Below are 18,651 nucleotides of genomic sequence, written 5' to 3' on the forward strand. Positions count from 1 at the left end.
AAACACTTAGCAGATGACTCATATCGCTAATTCTGGATTCCCAGTGAGCATCCGTTTTTGGTTTCCTACAACCCAACACATCTTGTTTCTAAGCAATCCGTCACTCAAGTGCTTTTCCACCATCGTCCAACTTGACCTGAAATAGCCTATTTGACCGAGGCAACGACTGGGCGTAGACTTTCTATTGTCTCTACTCGGCCATGTTTCATCTCTATCAAAAGAGGAAACAAACTGCTTAAAATACACTCTCAGGCTGCTGCTTCCTCGCTCGCCCTCCTCCTCCGCCACTGCTGCACAAGTTTATTATCTCTACCTGAACCTTGAGGCAGAGACAGACTTCCCTGTTCATGCTTGAGTACATCCCTGCGCTGGCTGTGTGCGTTTCTTCTCCTTGCTAAGTAACACAGCTGCTCAGACAGTGACAGCATTGTTAGCAGCCAGCGCTCCAGGAAGTGAATCTAAGCATGTTTCAGTGCGTTAAACATTAGCTGCTCTCTCTCTAAAGGCCCTCTTTACGCCTCAAACATGGATTAGTGGCTACTTAGGATCACTCCGGTACAGGCGTAAAACTAGACAGGCTGTAAAGAGCCGGATAAACAGTGGATTGACGGTGTTACAGGTTTCTATCTGTGTTTGTACGGCAGGTGACGTGATGCTTTTTTTTTTTAGGCCTGCAGGGTTAAAAAATAAGATGAATGGCCAAAATTTGCTGTCCTGCAACTTTCACTGCCGTTATCATCATAAAAGGCTGATGACAGCAACACAAAGAGGCTCTAAACATGGATGTTTTCTTTACAAGTCACAAACTGAAAATACAGCTTTTTCTTCCACCTGCTGTTGTTCTGTCTGTATATAGTAAAAAGTGATGTAGATTAAAAATATAGGCTGCAGGGTGGCGCAGTTGGTAGCACTGTTGCCTCGCAGCTAGAAGGTTGCCGGTTCGCGTCCCGGTGGGGGCACCGGAATCTTTCTGCGTGGAGTTTGCATGTTCTCCCCGTGCAACGTGGGTTCTCTCCGGCTTCCTCCCACACAGTCCAAAATATGTTGAGGTTAATTGGTGATTCTAAATTGTCTGTAGGTGTGAATGTGAGTGTGCTTGGTTGTCTGTCTCTAAGTGTGGCCCTGTGATAGACTGGTGACCTGTCCAGGGTGTCCCCTGCCTTCGCCCTAAGTCGGCTGGGATAGACTCCAGCCCCCCCACGACCCTCGTGAGGATTAAGCGGTGTATAGAAAATGGATGGATGGATCTATAATTAATGATTATTTTAAATCGCCTCTTTAGTAAAGACCAGCAGACAAAAGGCTTCTTTTTCAACCAAGCACTTTATCCGGCTTACCAAGTACATCTACAGACATACAATTAATGAGGATACAAATGATCTAACACAAATAAACATTAAATAACGACAACGAGTTAAAGCAGGGCAACCAGGGCTGCTCACCACACTGAGGTTAAGGTTGAGAGTGACTGTCCAGGACCAGGTGTCACCATACTTTAGATTGAGATTTGCAGGCGCAGATGAGTCGGACAAGAAGCCCAAGCGGCTGCAGACTAGCACACCTTGGGATACCTTGCACATTAGCCAGCAGGGAGAATAATGATGAGTAGCACACTCCATTATCAAAGGATATGATGGTCTGTGTATGAGCCAGGGATGGAGCATGCATTTTGTTCATGCAACAGAACTCTTTGCTTTTGTTTTCATGGCGTTTTCAATCCAATGCATTGAAGTGAATCCACACAAAGCATTCTATCAAACAACTTTGGTTGGTAAGGTTGATTGGTCGTCCATATTGTTATATCTTTTTATCGTCCTGGCCTGTTTGGTCACTAATCAAAAAATCACACTTTTTTCTGCTATTGAACCCTCATAAGATACTTTTATTAAGAATGTGTGCATGCAGTGTAAAGGGCCATGCAGACTTCTTTTATCTAATCGAAAAAAAAAGTCTATAATCTATATTTTTATAACAACAATGTGACAGTGCAAAAGGTGCCACTTGCAATGATGAGAAAAGACACCAATCAGTGATATCTGCTGCTTGTCTCAACCTCCTCAGCAGCTTCCAAATCTTTCTTGAATGACTCGATATGAAAACACAATGTTAGATATGACCTGACAGCCTGTTACGAAGAGTTATTTTGGAGGCCAGCGTGTGGCTTTATACTGTTCTCAAGGGATCAACTTGACCTCCATGTCATGTGGGAAAATGGCGTTTGAAGTTAAAGCAGTCAAAACAATCTTTGTGGGAAAAAAAAAAAAAAAACCCTCTCTCTTATGTCAGCGGGTTTGGCCTCGCAACCATTAACGGAACAAGTTTTATTTTCTTAAGAATTTCCACATCTGTCAGTTTCCCACTGAGGGGTCCCCACACCAGGGAGAATTTTTTTTTCTTCTTTCAGCTTTCTTGGGACGAACCTCAGAGGTCCCAATAATGAGCTAAAGTGTTTGTACATTCCTGAACGGTTAGTGAACGTGCCCCCTCGCTCCTCTTGCTGCTCGGCGTTTGGTGGGAAACGCTGACAGAACGCTGATAGCAGGGCTCTGGCAGTAAATGGATACCAGCATGCGTTCAGCCCGGCAGACGGTCAGACCCTCCCCTCTGTTGTGTTTTGTTTCTCGTCCACGGCTTATCACACAGGTCAAGGAGGGGGGGATGACTTCAACCAAAATATGGGATTACTTCAGAGTACTGTGGTGTGCAAAGGAGTCATTAATCATCAGACTTGATAGCAGTTGTGTGGAGGTGGTAGAGCATTAAACGCTCATTCAGCTGCCTGGGATTGGTCTAACTTTGTCTGTAATGTGCTAAATGAGTCATCGTGAGGCAATAACAGTCATTTTGGTTTCCGCAGGGGCATAATTAGCGATTCTTCAGAGACGAGCGGGCTGTTTTCAACCACCAAGACAAAGGTGGTCGGACGCTGTCGTAGTTCGATGGGATCTCTTCATTTCTAGCGTCTATTGCATGCATTGTATTGGCAAATCAAAGATAAAGCTACGTCCATATGATAGTTATGAATTGAATCTTTAATAGTGCAATTTATTCCAGTATTAGGATTTCTTCTAGAGTCGGGTCATTTCAGATGGTGTGCAAGAGTTACAGTCCAGATGTGGTTGTTCTAAACACTCCAAATAAAGTCAAGTGTTTGGCTGTTTTAGCGCCTTTACCTTTTCCGTAAAGCAGCGAACACCACCAAACATGTAAACATCCCCAAATCTATAGTTTACTGTATTATTATCATACAATGACCTGTGTTTGGAGTCTGTTTAGAAGTGGCAGCATTCAGCATTGTGCCGGGGTCTGTGGGACTGTGTTTCCCTGAGTCAGGCCTGGCAGTGACAGCTGGGGATGGTGCGTTTTTGTGTGTGTGTGTGTGTGTGTGGAGTAAGAAATAAAGTGCTGAGTGATGCATTAACACCCAGAAGGAGGGGTGGAGGTGGAGGTGGAGGTGGTGGAGGGAGATCACTCCTTTCTATGCCAGTCTGTACTTGGCATTTTCACTGCACTGCAGAGGAGAAAATACTGTACAAAGAGTCAAGACACAAGTCTGGGCAGTATTGAAATAATTAATATTGGATCAATTGCAAGAAACAATTTAAGCATCAATATTTAAAAAGCCTGCCAGCATATGAAAAGTCAGGCGTTCTGCTGAGGAGCCGTGTTTGCTGGCTTTAATGTAGATGTTTCTTTGATGCATAGCACCCACCTAAACATTGTTACAGACCAAGCGCACCCCTGGACTCCCCAACAGCAGCAGCCTCCCTCAGTAGAACAGTGCTCTCTGAAACATAGAAAAAAACTGTCCAGGAAAGGCTTGAGGAACAGGACAAAGAGCTCAAAGCCATAACTGAGCCTCCAAGCTCTGCAGATTCCAACCTGCTTGAACATCCACAAGATGTACCATAGCAAGCCCAACCCATGAAGGCCCACCTCGCAACTCAAAGGATGCCAACATGCCAGACACCATAGAGAGGTCCCATATCCATGTCCTGATGATTCTGAGCTGTTTGGGGCTGCACAAAGGGGACTTGCATAATATTAGGCAGGTGGTTTTGATGCTGTGGTTGGTTGGTATCATGGAGGTTAATGATCGCGGCACCTACCTGCTTGATAAAGACAGAAAAAGCCATTTTATTATTTTGGCTTTTTTTCTTCAGATGTGCATTTATAAAAGCATACAGGATTGTACTGAGGAAATAAACAACAGTCAAGAATTGTTCAGCCCTTTGCAGGAATGACATACAGACATAATTGCCATATTAAGTATTAATTGTGTTACTGGTACCAGAGTATGAATGTTTGATCTGGTTGGCAAAGGATATGCAGTATAGTGTGATGATGTGCTATGACTGAGCGATATGACTGGATTTACTGATCAGCTTAACTCTACTCATACCGGTGAAACAAAACTCTGAGATCTCCTCCACCTGCATTCTGTTGGACCGAGAACATGCGTCAGTTTTGTATTCCTGCTCTGAAAAGACACATCCCTGCATCTTTATTTCAGTGAAAGCACATTTTCTTTAAAGTCGCAGAGGATGACTCTCATTCCAAAGGTCCCCTCAAGATACTCCTACAAATAGAAGTATTTTCAATAAACGTTGCTTTCAATTCAATTTCATAGACCAGTAAGTCAATCCCAAGGGCATATTTTGTGTTCTTGTTTTTGTAGCAGAGGGACATAGTTTGTTGGAAATGACAGTTAGTCACGTGGTGTCCGCTGGATGATAGCTCTTGTTTGTTAGTGCGAACCAGCTGCAGCCCCCACCCCGCCCCCCAAGCAAACGCTCCACCGATTTCCTCCACATGCATGTGATGCCATTTAGAGGAGTCGGTCTGTTTCGCATTGCCAGAAGCAGCCACACTTTGTACAAGGAATGCCTCAACACTGTGTATTTGTGGCCACTGTCAACCAGCCACATCACTAGATCGACCTTCCTCCTCTGCTGTAAAGATAAACTGAGCAGTGTGCGAGCGTGTGACCAGAAAAAGGAGCATTTTGTGTGATTAATGTCACTGATGCCCCGTCCTTATGCTGATGAAAGACCCTACAGTAACAAACTGAAAAACATTATTTGCGTGACTTTTTAGAATCTTATGACTGATTATGTAATCGTAGTTGATAACACTGTGATAAATCTGTAGTGACAACATCTGAACCAGTTTAAAAATCTGTGTATAGAGTTCATTATAATCAGGAGAACTGTTGAAATTCTTAGTATCACAGGAAGGTATTGCAGCTGTCCCCTGTGGTTTTAAACTCAATGGTATTTCTCTCAGAAGCTTGAAATGTGATGTGTGACTGGCTTGTGTCTTTGATGTGTTTAGTGCCTTTTCTTTCAAAGTGTCATTCACAGAGTCCCTTTCATTCTAACGTTTGGCTCAGCGCGACCAGCAGGGACATTGCACATACCAAAACAGTCGTCCTGCTTGAGAGACATTCATCTTGACTAACGCTTCTTCTTACTATTGTCGTTCATCATTCATATTTCGCACATTGAATTCCACTTCCTACCTGAACACCTCTTACATTTTGTTCAACGTTCAGTGCGAATAGGCGCCAAACTTTCACCTCTGAGTCTTATGGCATGTTGCAAAATCTATTGTAACAGCTGTAAAAACTGGTTTGAACCGATAACAAGTGGAAACTGTGATTCACATGTCGCTAAACAATGCAGGGTTTTGATAAAAATTTTTGCTTTGGCAGGTTTCCAGCCTCAGTGTGGGTCATCAGATGAGTTTGGCTCGACCTCTTTTTTACCACACTGCTGTTACAGTTTCTCTTGCAGGAGCCGAAACAAAAGCTCCTTATCATCTCGACTATCAGGTGATAGCGACAATTATTTATTATCTGATAGCTCAGAGCCAAAAAAACCCTTGGCCCGAAAGCCTCCCAGATTGTTTTGCATAAACTGTTTGATGATAGCGTTGTGCCAAAGGGATATTGTGACATACTTTTACAAGACAGTTCAAAACTTCACTATCAGTCCTACTACAAGAGACGGTTGCTAATTCACATACCAGCACTGTTGCCAGGAAATAGAGGACTTCCATGGCTGTGCAGAAGTTTATAGGCATTAAAAATAAAGTGATAATGCTTTAAAAAGCTATGGCTGTCTTCTTACAGTGTGCAGCAAACGTTCTATTTGTGCTATCTCAGTGTCTCCTCTTGTAATCCCAGAATAGTCATATCATCCTCTGCAGCAGTCATTGTAGTGATAGATGAGAATCTAAATGCCTAAAGGGCCTAAAAGTTGCGCACAGTACTGCATATCCTGAACATTCTAGACTTTCAGATGCTCCGAAGAGATTTTAAACACACATGCTCGATCACCTTTGTGCACAGGCTTACAGTATTAAATGAGCGTGATGTATTACGTGCAAGAGATCCACATGCAAATTTGCAGAGCACTTGAAGAGACGCGTAAAGCTGCTAAAAGCAAACAGCATAATTCATGACTTGGCTGACAGGTTGTTGACATCTTAGTAACTGCCGGTATTGTTTGTTTTCCTTCTGTGTGTGCGACTTGTGAGTTGTGTTTCTCTGGCGGTTTAAGTCGTCTGCAACTCACCTTCTTCCCCACGAGAGCTGTGAGGGTTAAACAGGTACCATAGCAGGAAGACCCTCCTTAAACTGGAGAAACGTTACTGTTTTCAACCCTTAAAAGCATGTTTTTTCATCCTACCAATTAGTTTTCATAAAAATTCTTTGCAGTTGGTGTGAGGCCAGTGAAAAATCTGAACTATCAGCCCTAAATATACAGAAACTTATGTTGTGCTTTACTCAAAAATCCCATACAGGGGTTTATACACCAGATTAAGTAAAAATGCATCAGTAACTTATTGGATCGGTATAACATAAACATTTTATTATTCAGAAGATATTTTTCACGTTATTACGACATACAAACTTATCACGTTCTAGCAGGAAACCGCTTATCTAGTTATCACATGAAACCTTTCACATAATGTGTTCACTTGTTGTTACATCAGATGTTTCATGTTGTAGCAAGATTACTTTTATTGTAATAAGCTCACGTACATGATTTTTGGGTTCTACTTTAATTTCTACTTTATGCTTGGGTTGAGAGGCACGACCAGATTTTGCTGTTACCGAACACGATGGACGGTTTTGAGATAACTCGGGTATCCGTGGAGCCTTTAGTGCCGCAGCTGATCAAGGAAATGATGCCACCTCCAGATAGTCAGACTAATTCTACCATCTGTACTGCTCCATGCTTTTTTAAATCCCTCTTTGGGTATATATATATATCACAGTGTCATCCATTGACGTCAGTAACAGCAGAGTCTCACCATGTTTCAACCCAAACATGAAGTAGAACTTGCAGAGTAGAACTTAGCCGTTCTCTGCACACAGTTTTTTATTATAGAATATAAGTTATCATGTTATAACATGAAAGATTTCACATCTAAACAAGATCAACATTAGGTGTTTATTATAATAGGGTGCGTTTTATGTCATGACAACATGAAAAACATCTTGTTAAGCTTTTCACATTATGTTGAACTCATCAGTTTTTTCCTTTTCTTGGTTGGCAGCAATGCTTTGTATATGTGAGATTTTGTTTCTTCATATTTTATGCAAGGTGCAATTGAAAATTAGCAAAATTACTTAACAGTTTTGTTTTGGACACTTTCTTGCACATAAACTTTTGTCTAATGTCATATATGTAACAGTGAAACCAGGCAACAACCCTCAGTTTGAATATTTTTTATGTGTTTTCCAAACATTTGCAACATAATTTTATATGTAGATACATTGAAGATATTTATTCTGATTGCTATGTAACTGTTTACTTAAACCTTCTCCCCCATAGTTCTGGTCCTCAGATAACTTTCTGGTTAATTGTCAGCTCGTTATTCTTCTGAAAAGCCAAGCAAATAAGCAAACACAAGACATTTTATGATTTCTTTCACAAATATGTATCATGTCTCAGCACAGACTGAGGAAGAGGAATGAGGAGCTCATGCTCTGGGTGGTTCTGGGGTTGATTGATTTTGGGGAATGTGGGACTGTAGTAAAACAAGATGTAGTTAGTCAGTTGCCATGTAGGTGGCTTTGGTGGGCTGCAACAAACAGAAACAAGTAGCGGGAGAAAAATGTGTGGGGTCGAGGAGTTTTGCCTCAAGCAAGACACTAAATTACAGGCAGCTGTTATGTGGTTGACCCTGACCTCTATCATGGGATCATTACATTATGACTTCGTCTTAGTTTCTGTCCTTTCTGTAAGTCATCTCAGTTCATCGGCGAGGCCAGATAACAGCGCAGAGTGCAGTAAAAGGCGTCCAGTTTCTGCTGCAGCAGGTTGTGTGGCTGTAGTTACCCTGCTGCTGCTGCTGCTGCCAGCCAAACTCATAAACACTGACCTTTAATACAGTCGCCCAGAGGGGTGGCAGAGGAGGAGGGCAGTGGATGAGAGACAAAAAGGAAGAGAAAGAGACAGACAGAGACGATTGTGGAATGCGGCAGATAGACCAGAAAGTGAATGGATCAAAGAAAAAAAAAGGGACAAGAAAAAAAAAAAGGCGAGACTAGACAGAGAACGAGAGAGAGAGAGGGAGGAGGAGTGATTAGTGTGTGAGCCTGAGCCCTGATTGGTGGAGCAGCTTGTATGTGCGCCGGGATCTGTTTGTGTGTGCAGTGGGCGGGGGGATTAGGCTTGCGTCACGTGGTCGCTTTAGCTTCTTTTCCTCACAAACACACACACGCCTCGTCTCACATACACACTCACAGCTGTTGATACTCCTCTCTCTCTCTCTCTCTGATGAACGCCGGAGCAGCCGAGCAGCAGGAGTCTGCGAGGATCCGCTGTCTGCTGGCAGCTCCAACAAATAGCACATTTATGGGAAACCCGGAGAGACAAGTGGACCGACTGGTTTTGTGATTCGCCGCCCGGCTCTCACTTTTTTCTTTTTCTTGTCACTCGTATCCCGCTCTTTCTTTCTTTCTGTCTTTTCTCTGCCGGCTTCTTCTCTGCTGGGACTCACTGTTGGAATTTTGAGCGCAGACAGCGAGCAGCAGCAGCAGCAGTGAAAAACAGAGACATGTGTTTGGCCTCAGCCGCCTGCTACTACTGCCTGTTCTCTCCCATTCACTGACCAAAGAGGAAACACAAGGTTGGTTGGGCTTGGGTTTTTATATTTATACGCTGGTTTCTTGTGTGACTTCTCCTGGCTGGACATTTGAAATCATATCCCACTGGAATATACTTATTTATAATGATTTGTGGTTTCATGGAACCACTTGCTTTCATTCATTTCTAGACAGTTTCAACTTTTGTTTTGTTTTTTGTGCTCCCAAAAGCTGAATGAGCACAAATCCCTAAAACAAATCAGTTTTCGGGGGAATTCCATGTTAGTATGGCAGACTGGGCGCACACACAGTCACACACTTCTGAACTGTAAACACGCTTGGCAGCAATAGTGCAGCGAGTGTGAGCACCAGAGAAGATTAGCTCTAGTTATTAACTCGTGGAGGCTGTGCATGAAGGAAGACACCGCTGAGTGTTTCACAGCCAATGCAGCTACAAGAATCTGCACATTTAGCTAAAATGTATCAAAAAGTTAGAAGAAATCCTCAAAAAAAAAAAAAAGAAAAATGAGTACGTTTTTTTTGCAGCTTGCAACCTACATGCACTTTTGACTCCGACCATGCAGTAAATCAATAGAAACGCTGACTGCTGGCACGTTGGCGGGCTCCAGAAGAGCTTTCCTCATCTCATAGTAAAGCTGCTGGAGGATCATGTAAGCTGCTGAGCGTTTGGCTCGCACACTCTCCTTTAGTTTCACTGCTAGATCTGTCATGCAGGCGTGTTTAGACTCGGAACACACCTACTCCTGTGTTTGTGTGCGCAGCAACACTCCAGTTTACTGTCTGCGTGCATGTGTGCTCGCTCTGCCTTTTTTTTTTTTTGTTTTGTTTTTACAGCATGCGTGGATATAATTAGAGCTGCACAGATTCTTTCCTGGTATTGTTGCCACTGGGGTTGTAACACAACCCAAAAGGCAGTTTGTCTATTTATAGGGGTGGCAGAGACGTGGGCAGGCCGGCTTTGAAGCAAGATATAGATATGAGGAGTGTGTGAGCGGAGTGGGTGGGGTCGGTGGGCGTCTTGTTTGGGTAGTTTGGTTACTATTTACAATATGTGTGCACTGCATGTGATACCAGCAGTGATGGGACTTTGTGACTTTTTTTTTTAAATTGAGTTTGCATATTCCACGTATCGTAAGGTGAAGAGAGATAAAGTCAGAGAGAAAACAATGGACAGGGCTGGAGAGAAATGTAGCGTGTCAGAGCTACAGCACCAGACAACGAGATGAAGCAGCAGATACACGAGTAGATGTAGCTTTACAGATTAGCTGGCTGTCACCAGATGAGGATGGAGAGTTGTGTTTTGTCTCAGCCACTGGCTCTTATCCGGCTCTGCAGCTCCAAATGTCAGAGGAACACTGTGGCATTATGGGTGAGCACCGTGTCTTAGAGATGTGCAGTAAGCTTCCGTTCAAGAGAACGAAGAGGGGGGAACTAATTCTATCAAATAAATGTAAAAGAGCACGAAGGACGGTTGTGCATCCGGATAGCTTTACAGGTTTCATGAGAGTTTATTTTTTTAATTAGTTTTGCATTCACACGTGTCCTCACTTGTCTGTTTTACGCCTGCAGCAAACATGTTCATTTGACATCATTTTTCTGTTGCATCAGGCCATAAACGCAAGACAAAGACTATTAATACAGAAATATGTCTACTTTTTCTTTTTTTTGTAGACTGTAGAACCAAATTAATCAGTTGAGTAATCGATTAGAAAATAAATCTGCTGCTATGTTGATAATTGTGTTTTGTTTATCATACAAAAATCCAAAATATTACACAGTTCCTGCTTTTTATTGGAAATAATTATCTGCCTTTGTTTGTCTTTCATTGTAAATTGAATATGTGCACGGTTTGGACTATTGATTTGTCATTTTTGGACATTTTATAGATCAATTAATTGAGAAAGTAGAAGCCAGATTAAACAGAACTAAAAGTAATTGTTAGTTGTACTCATTGTAGAATTTTTCTTTTATTTTTTTTTGTTAGTTTTGCTTAAACTCACATATAATTCACTGATTTTTGTGGCTCTGAATTTCTTTACGATCACTATATGCTATTAAATAACCCTGCAGAGTCTTTGATCGCTCCTTACTTCTCACGCAGGAACAACCTATTTTTAGCGTTTTGTTAAGGCCAGGCTAAACAGCGGCTACAGGTCCTCGGCTCACCCCATTCATCCCGTAACTACTGGTAACCAAAAACACGTTGGGTAGTCTCTGGTTTATGGCAGTGATTGGTTTTTATGGCGCTCTTTTATCAACTGTTTATAGATGTGAAAGTTTTCACGGGCAGCTTCCCCGCAGACGAAGACAGCTTGTGTCGGCTGGAGCGGCTAATCATGGGTGAGGGAGGGAGGGTGAGTAAAGGTCACGGGGTGAGAGGTTGTGGTCACCTTGCCTGCGGCCGCCGTCGCAGTCTAGCGCCCTTCGGTAACACAGTTGTTGAGCCTAAATCAATTAGAATGCAGCAGTGTGACGCTAAACTCAACTCCGTCTAAACTCAGCATCCAAAGCATGAAATCTGTTTTATAAAGGTTGATGCTGTAAATATGAGGATCAGATTTCAGATTAATTGGGCGCTCGCTCTCTCAAATTCACGCATACAACCACTCAGAGCTCCCTCCCCACCCTCGCCCCCCTCAAACCGTCAAACCGTCGATCCCTCTGGATGTGACCAGACTGAGATGGTTCGGGATGAGGACAATGATCTATTGACAGAGACAGAGGGAGCTGGAGGGGCGGGGGGTGAGGAGAGGGGGGTTGGAAGTTCATGCTGGGGGCTGCTGGAGTTGTGACAGAGCAGGGATGGATGGTGTACTGAGGTATGTGACTGGGGAGGGGGACTTTATTTTGGTGAAGCTTCAGCTGTTGCATTCAGCCGTGCAGAATTCCACTCATTCAGCAAAGTTTGGGCTCCAGGCTCTACTGTCAGCTACACCTTCTTAAAGTTTTTTTTACAATTTTTTTTGCGCTGGATCATTTTCTGATCGCCAGCAAGAAATACTGTAAACTTAAGTATAGTATTAGTTGTACTGTGCAGATGTTGTCCAGTAAAACAAATGAGTCATCACGTTCCTTTTTTTAAAAACCTGCTATACTTTATTTTTTATCATGAGGGCTGCAACGAATTATTATTTTCATTGTTGATTGTTATCGCCATTAATCAATTGGTTGTTTTATGTATAAAATGTCAGAAAATAGTGAAAAATGTCCCCATCAGTGTTTCCCAGTGTATCCACAACTCAAAAATATTCACTGTCCACTCATAAAGGTGGAAAGAAACCAGAAAATATTCACTTTTAAGACTCTGGAGTCAATTTAGACCTTTTTTTTGATTGCCAAAATAGTTCACGATTGATTTAATAGATGACGGCTAATCGATTAATCGTAGCCGTTGTCTCAGATCTCACTGTCTTCTCCACTCTGTCCCGTGTTCAGCTGCTCAGTAAGCAGAACTGTGCTGACAGGAGGATGAATTCAATATCAGGTTACATAACTGTGCACTGCCCAGCTGCCTTCAATTAAAGAGGGTTTTTTTTTTAGGCGGCTTTTGTTCGTTTCCATAGTATAAATCAAAGTTTTAGCATCAGGTAGAGAGTGAGTGGTGCTCCCCATGGATCTTCAGGAGGAAATATTAGTTGTTTAAAAAGATATCTCCACTGTACAACAATGTTTAAAAAATGTTTTTTAAAGGTTTTTAATGTATGTCTTGTGGCTTGTCACTTGTAAAAAGGCGGAGATCAACTGCCAAAAAGGTTTGCAGTTGGGTTGTTGGTTGAAATTCAGTGTTAATGAGTAGATTGGGCATTTATCACCCTTGAAGAAGATATTGAACCGTCTGCAGAGGAAACAAATCCACCAGTTGAGATATTGTCATGGATTGAATAAATGCCATTAGATGCACCACAAAATGAGCATTAAAAAGGGAATATATTTGATTAACCGTTAATACGCCTTTGTGAATTAGCAACGCTGTAAATGTCGAGCCTTGCAAACTTGTGGTCATGACAGAAAAACAAACTCTGTACAGAAGAACACATATTCAACTGCCTGGGAATGTGTCCTTTAGCTTTGTTTTGTCTTGACTCTACACTCGGAGCTGCGTATCACTCCACTAATCTCAACCCTCTTTTTAAGTGGCATTTGACCTGAATGAGTAGCTTAGCTGCATGTGTCGGACCGAGTCGCCTCCCCAGCCCCTCTGATTCCCACCGTACTGAGCTGACAGCAGGGAAGAGGGTCGCTGCTGGCAGAGTGACCCCTAGATTTTTGATCCCCCCGCTGTCAGATGACCACTGGGCTTTTGAAGAGGGAAAGCAGCGGGGCGCCTTTTTTCTTAAACTCCTTCTTGCTCTCTCGCTCTCATTCCTCTACCGTCCAAGCCAAAGCACCATCTGGTAGCGATCCTATAAGCCCCGCCTCTTCCTAATACACCATCAGCTTATCCATCGGCGCTACAACAGCAGCTACGTATGCCACACTGGCTCCTGGAGGATTCTGACTTCCTGTCCGAGGTGTATTAGATCTCATGTGTTTGTCTGTTTGGCCTTGATTGGCTGTAACTCTTGGCATGACAACAAAGTATGGAGAAGGTCAGTCATTTTCTTTGCTTTTACTGTAGCAAATCCTGTATCCTGCAGAACGCTTGTTGTCCTGCCAGGTGACCTGAGAATGAGCAGTGGGAGTAAACCAGCTCACCGGTCAAGGTCTGGATGTTCAAACAAAACTCCTCGTACGCTTTGTTTGGTGGGCTGTCAGTGTGACCTGGCTAATGCATACATGCACTCGTGACTCAACATGTGGATGGAACAAGAGTGTGTTGTCAGCACAGTGCCTCTATTGACATCAAAAACCTCTCTCAGGTTCACCAATAACAGGGTCGCGTTTTTCCTGTTTGATGAACACACAGTATGACTCCATATGTTTCGTCTCATGATGATAGACCACTAGCTCTATTGTATTTGTCAGTACATTCGACGTACTTGTACCAGGTGTTTTCCATTCGTTTTGACAATATTATGTCACTTTTACTAACTATTTCTGGTAACTTCTTACATGGAAAAGTCATTTTTGTTAAAAATATGACAACAGTAGTAAAATAATTTTGTAAATCCTGGAAGCAAAAATATGTTTGAAATCACTGAAGACTTTGTATGGTACTTGTTTAAGTAGCATGAGAATGAAATTTGTGAAATATAGATTGGAAAACATGGCATTGTTCCGCTTTTTAAAGATTCAACATTTCATTGTCATTTCACTGTGCACCTGCATACACAAAAAAAACGCCCGAGCATAATATGTCAAAGGGCGATAAAAAGTTTCACGGTATATGCTTGCTTTGTGTCTTTTCCATGAAAACCTACTTTGCATCCTAATGACTGAATTATTTGTGCAGCACATCCTCATACATCTTTAGTTTGAATCCTATTATGTGCAGTTTTGTTCACCACGCCCACATTCAAGTCCTACGAGAAACTGTAAAATATCCAAGCACATGTGGTTTTTATGGTATTAAACTTCCCCCGCTTGCCTCTTAAAAGACATGATGATATATCTTCTAACATGTGCATCTCTGTGCTCCTCAGGTGAGAGTCGGAGCAGCAGCCATAGAGCAGACGAGTTGAGGTGAAGCAGCATGAGTGCGGACAGCCATCAGGGGGTGGTGACCACTCCTCCCCCGCCCAGCGGGGGGACCAAGGAACGATACTTCGACCGGGTCAACGTCAACGATCCGGAGTACATCAGAGCCAGAAACATGTCGCCTGACCTCCGGCAGGACTTCAACGTTCTGGAGCAGAAGAAACGTGTCACGCAGATACTACAGAGCCCTGTGAGTATAAGAGGGAAAGGGGGAATATTCAGTGTGCCATCCAGGGAGTATTCACTTGCATACAAAGTTCACCCATCCATTATCTATACACGCTTAACTAGGGTCGCGGGGGGGCTGGAGCCTATCCCAGCTGACTTAAGGTGAAGGCAGGGGACACCCTGGACAGGTCACCAGTCTATCACAGGGCTACACTTAGAGACAGACAACCAAGCACACTCACATTCACACCTACGGACAATTTAGAATCACCAATTAACCGCAACATGTTTTTGGACTGTGTGGGAGGAAGCCGGAGAACCCGGAGAGAACCCACGCTGCACAGGGAGAACATGCAAACTCCACACAGAAAGACGTGAATCGGCGACCTTCTTGCTGCGAGGCAACGGTGGTAACCACCGCTCCACCTTGCAGCCCGCATACAAAGTTGGAAACCTTCAATTCTTTGAACCTGAAGCAGTTTCGGAGCCATTATTTTTCCCCCCGGTCACATTTTTCGGTGCAATAGAAAGTCCTGCAGCTCAGTGGAAACAGTGCAACCCTGACTAGAAGTAGACAGAACTCAAAAAATGTCTTTTGTGCAGTGTAAGAAAGTTATATTGCAATAAATCATAGCAATCAAGCAAACAACTTTTAAAAAGCTGGAATCATCAAGTGCGTTACTTTCCCAAGTGCCTACGGGTGTTACTAATAGTGGAAAAATTGTGAATACATATTTTACTACTTACATTTATAATTTGTTTCCATACTTGTCTCCTACTGGCTCTGTGTTGAGCCCAGTTCAGCTGAAAAGTCCCTGAATTCTTGCGAACTCCCTGTTGGTTGCTGCTGAGTCACGAATGGTTTCTTAGTTCTGTTTAATGCTGCAGAATTTTTTGTTTTTCACAGAATCTTGTTTACTATTCACTGTAGAATCGACCCTGTTTTAGGTGGAATCTTCAGAACATTTCAATGAGCTATCCCAGTATTAAGCTTAGATTTAGTTAGTTGTCTCCAAAAGAAGAACTGGAAGCCACACATAATTCATTTTACAAGTGTCTGAGTCGAAAATCTACTTCAGTTTTCACTGTTTCTGGCTCTCATAAACTCTGTAATTTTGACATTTTTTTTTAAAGGTAGCATGATTTCTAAGCCCACCGATGGGATTTTTTTTACTGAAGACATCCCAATTTCAGAGTTTGCATAGTGTTGATAATTACTTGTACAGAACAAAACCTGCAAGTGTAGGCTGAAAACCTGCTGTGTGACTAATGAAGAGAACAGTGGTAATGGTGTCATCCGAAGCCTCTTTTTATTCCCAGTGGTTCCAAACTGTGTGGAAATGGGTCTTCTGTACAACTCCAGATGCATATTTTATACGCAAGTACTACACGTGTACAGGATCGTAGAAGTGGAGGAAGGTGTAGACCGCAGGATGAGCAGTCGAGTCACCGCTACAGTGGGAAGGACGCGTTTGAATACCCATGTTTGCATTGCTGCTCTTTGGGGGCTCCAGATTCCTTAAGTGAGCTGGTTGCTTGTCTGTAGGTATGAACATGAGAGTGAAAGTTCCCATATGTCTGGATTCCTGTAGCCCCCTGATAGACTGGCTACATGTCCGGTTTAAATCCCAACTGTTTCTCAGTGCATGCTGCGATAGGCTGCGATCAAGATAAACAGTTTTATTAAAAAGATGGATAAATGGAAAGCTGTTTGTCTATTTTTGTGCCAAAAAAAAAAGAAGTGATTACTCTGATTCAAGCCACAGTTGAGTTACCAAGATAACAAAATACTTAATGGAGAACTTGCTGTAAGCCGAGAACTTTTCACCTCGCTGACTAGTAGTTTGAGCAATCAGTTCCCCCTTTTCTTTTTCTGTCAGTTATTATTCCCTAATCGAGTGATTTCTAAAGAAGTTACACCAGCGAGTACATCACATGTTCTCGTGTTGACATTGGGCCACTGACCACAGATTCACAGCAGTCAGCAGCCCGCTAAAACCCTAATATATCCACCAGCTACCACACCCTCGCTCAGGCTTACTGTTGAAGCTCTCTAAGTGCCCTCTGGGCTGGCAGCACTCATGGTAGGTCAGGTTTTGTTGAAGTCAACAACTTCATGAGCAGAGGGCACATTTCAGCCTGCACAAGTAATGTTGTTTGATTTTCTTTCCCCTGGAGGTCTGGATTCTGAAGATTTACTGTTGCTCGACCAGCCAAGTGCTGGATGCACAGTTAGAGGTGTGAGCCCTTTGGCGATGGCAGGTATTTGTTATTGAGCTGCTCATAGTACTGTTAAGTATTTGGATATCGTATCTTTGCTGGAGGTATATTATCGACTGCAGCCGGTGCCAGAGTCAGGATGAAGTGCAGAGTTTGTGAATATTACAGGGAGCAACTCGAAAGGCTCACAGCTCACTTCAGGGTCACAGAGAAGGACAATGTACCCCATATTTTTCAATGTCTATTGAATATTTTCTTCGAATCTCGATTATTGTGCCACCTCTTTGTTCAGATTGCAGACAAATCAGATGTATTTCTCGAGTCCGATCTCAAGATCAGACTGTCCACACTGTTATTTCCAAGCGAACAGATTGGATTAGTGTGTCTAGACATCACCAACCTACCCAACGGCTTTCTGACATCAAGATATCTTTTGATAAATTGCCTTGTTCTGGTAGGTTCCTTCCAGCTTTGTCTGTCCAGAATCCTCATTCCCAAAGTGACGGCAGACATTTTATTTTGGCATCTGTCCACAGACTGTTTTTAGTAGCAGCGTGGATTCTGCCTCAAGACTTCCATCACTCTGGATTCATCACATCGCTATTGTGTTGTGTTGCAAGTGATGCTTGAATTGCATTTCAATCCACCTCTGAATGTGGGTAAGGTCCAATTTTGAAAAAGAAAAAAGGCATCTCATGTGGATTTCTTGCTGTCTAGACTTTCTAAAATGAGTCTGGATACAATTAAGATATTCTAAGAAGAACAGATTTGGGTTTGCAGTCCGAACAAGGCCTAAGACTCCAAAATTAGCATTTGCAGCCCTGCCCAGAGCTTGACTCCTAACTCTGGTAGCAAAATCCCAATAATAGTCAAAGACAAGCTCACAGGCTCATGAAATAGTGTCGTCCTATCTTGCTATTGCGCCCTTTGGACAGTTGCGTAACCTCGTGTGGAGATTTTACAATCCTTCAGCCTACGCGTTTAGAATATTTGTTCTGCACTGTTGACTTAAGGCTGGTCTCTCACTGAAGTGCTGCTCACTGTTTACAATGGGATGGAGGTGGAAGGTGTGTGTGTCTGTGTGCATTTGTGCTTTGAATTACTTTGAAGTGACAAATACACTGTGGCAGTTCTAGAGTCAGCGGGGACAGATTTATGGTAAAGCTAAAGTCAGGTAAAGGATAAGAATGGGCATTGCAGAGGCAGCGCATGTTATGAACAAATCCACCTCACAAGTACAGTAACACAAGCCTGGGAGTTTGTATGTGTGTGTGTGTGTGTGTGTGTGTGTGTGATTGATATTGGGTAGTAGCTGCTTGGTGGTTTGGCCCGTTGCTTTTTTAAGCTTCAAATGTGATCCACATTCTGCACATGCCCGGTGTGGTTTTCTTGGCATGCGGTGCTTTGTGCCAGATGTCTGGAAGGGCAGGAACATGGTGCTGCTGATGCAGGGTTCCACTTGATACTTTGTCGGTGTCTGTGAATGTGTGACTGAATCAGACCTC

General features: G+C 42.9%; 1 protein-coding gene across 3 annotated transcripts in view; it reads left to right on the forward strand.

The window, feature by feature from the left end:
• Nucleotides 1-18,651, forward strand: part of add3a (adducin 3 (gamma) a) — an 82,776-nt gene that overhangs the window by 26,114 nt on the left and 38,011 nt on the right. For 2 of the 3 annotated variants that reach the window (XM_008282442.1, XM_008282444.1), the window contains exons 1-2: nt 8,773-9,144; nt 14,704-14,948. In XM_008282442.1, coding sequence (XP_008280664.1) covers nt 14,754-14,948 — 195 coding nt within the window. In that variant the 5' untranslated portion in view covers nt 8,773-9,144; nt 14,704-14,753. Of the gene's footprint in view, nt 1-8,772; nt 9,145-14,703; nt 14,949-18,651 lie in introns of those variants that run through there. The other variant, XM_008282443.1, reaches the window with a different exon arrangement.

The sequence above is a fragment of the Stegastes partitus genome, unplaced genomic scaffold (assembly GCF_000690725.1).
Source record: "Stegastes partitus isolate 25-593 unplaced genomic scaffold, Stegastes_partitus-1.0.2 Scaffold272, whole genome shotgun sequence".
NCBI classification, from domain to species: Eukaryota; Metazoa; Chordata; class Actinopteri; family Pomacentridae; genus Stegastes; species Stegastes partitus.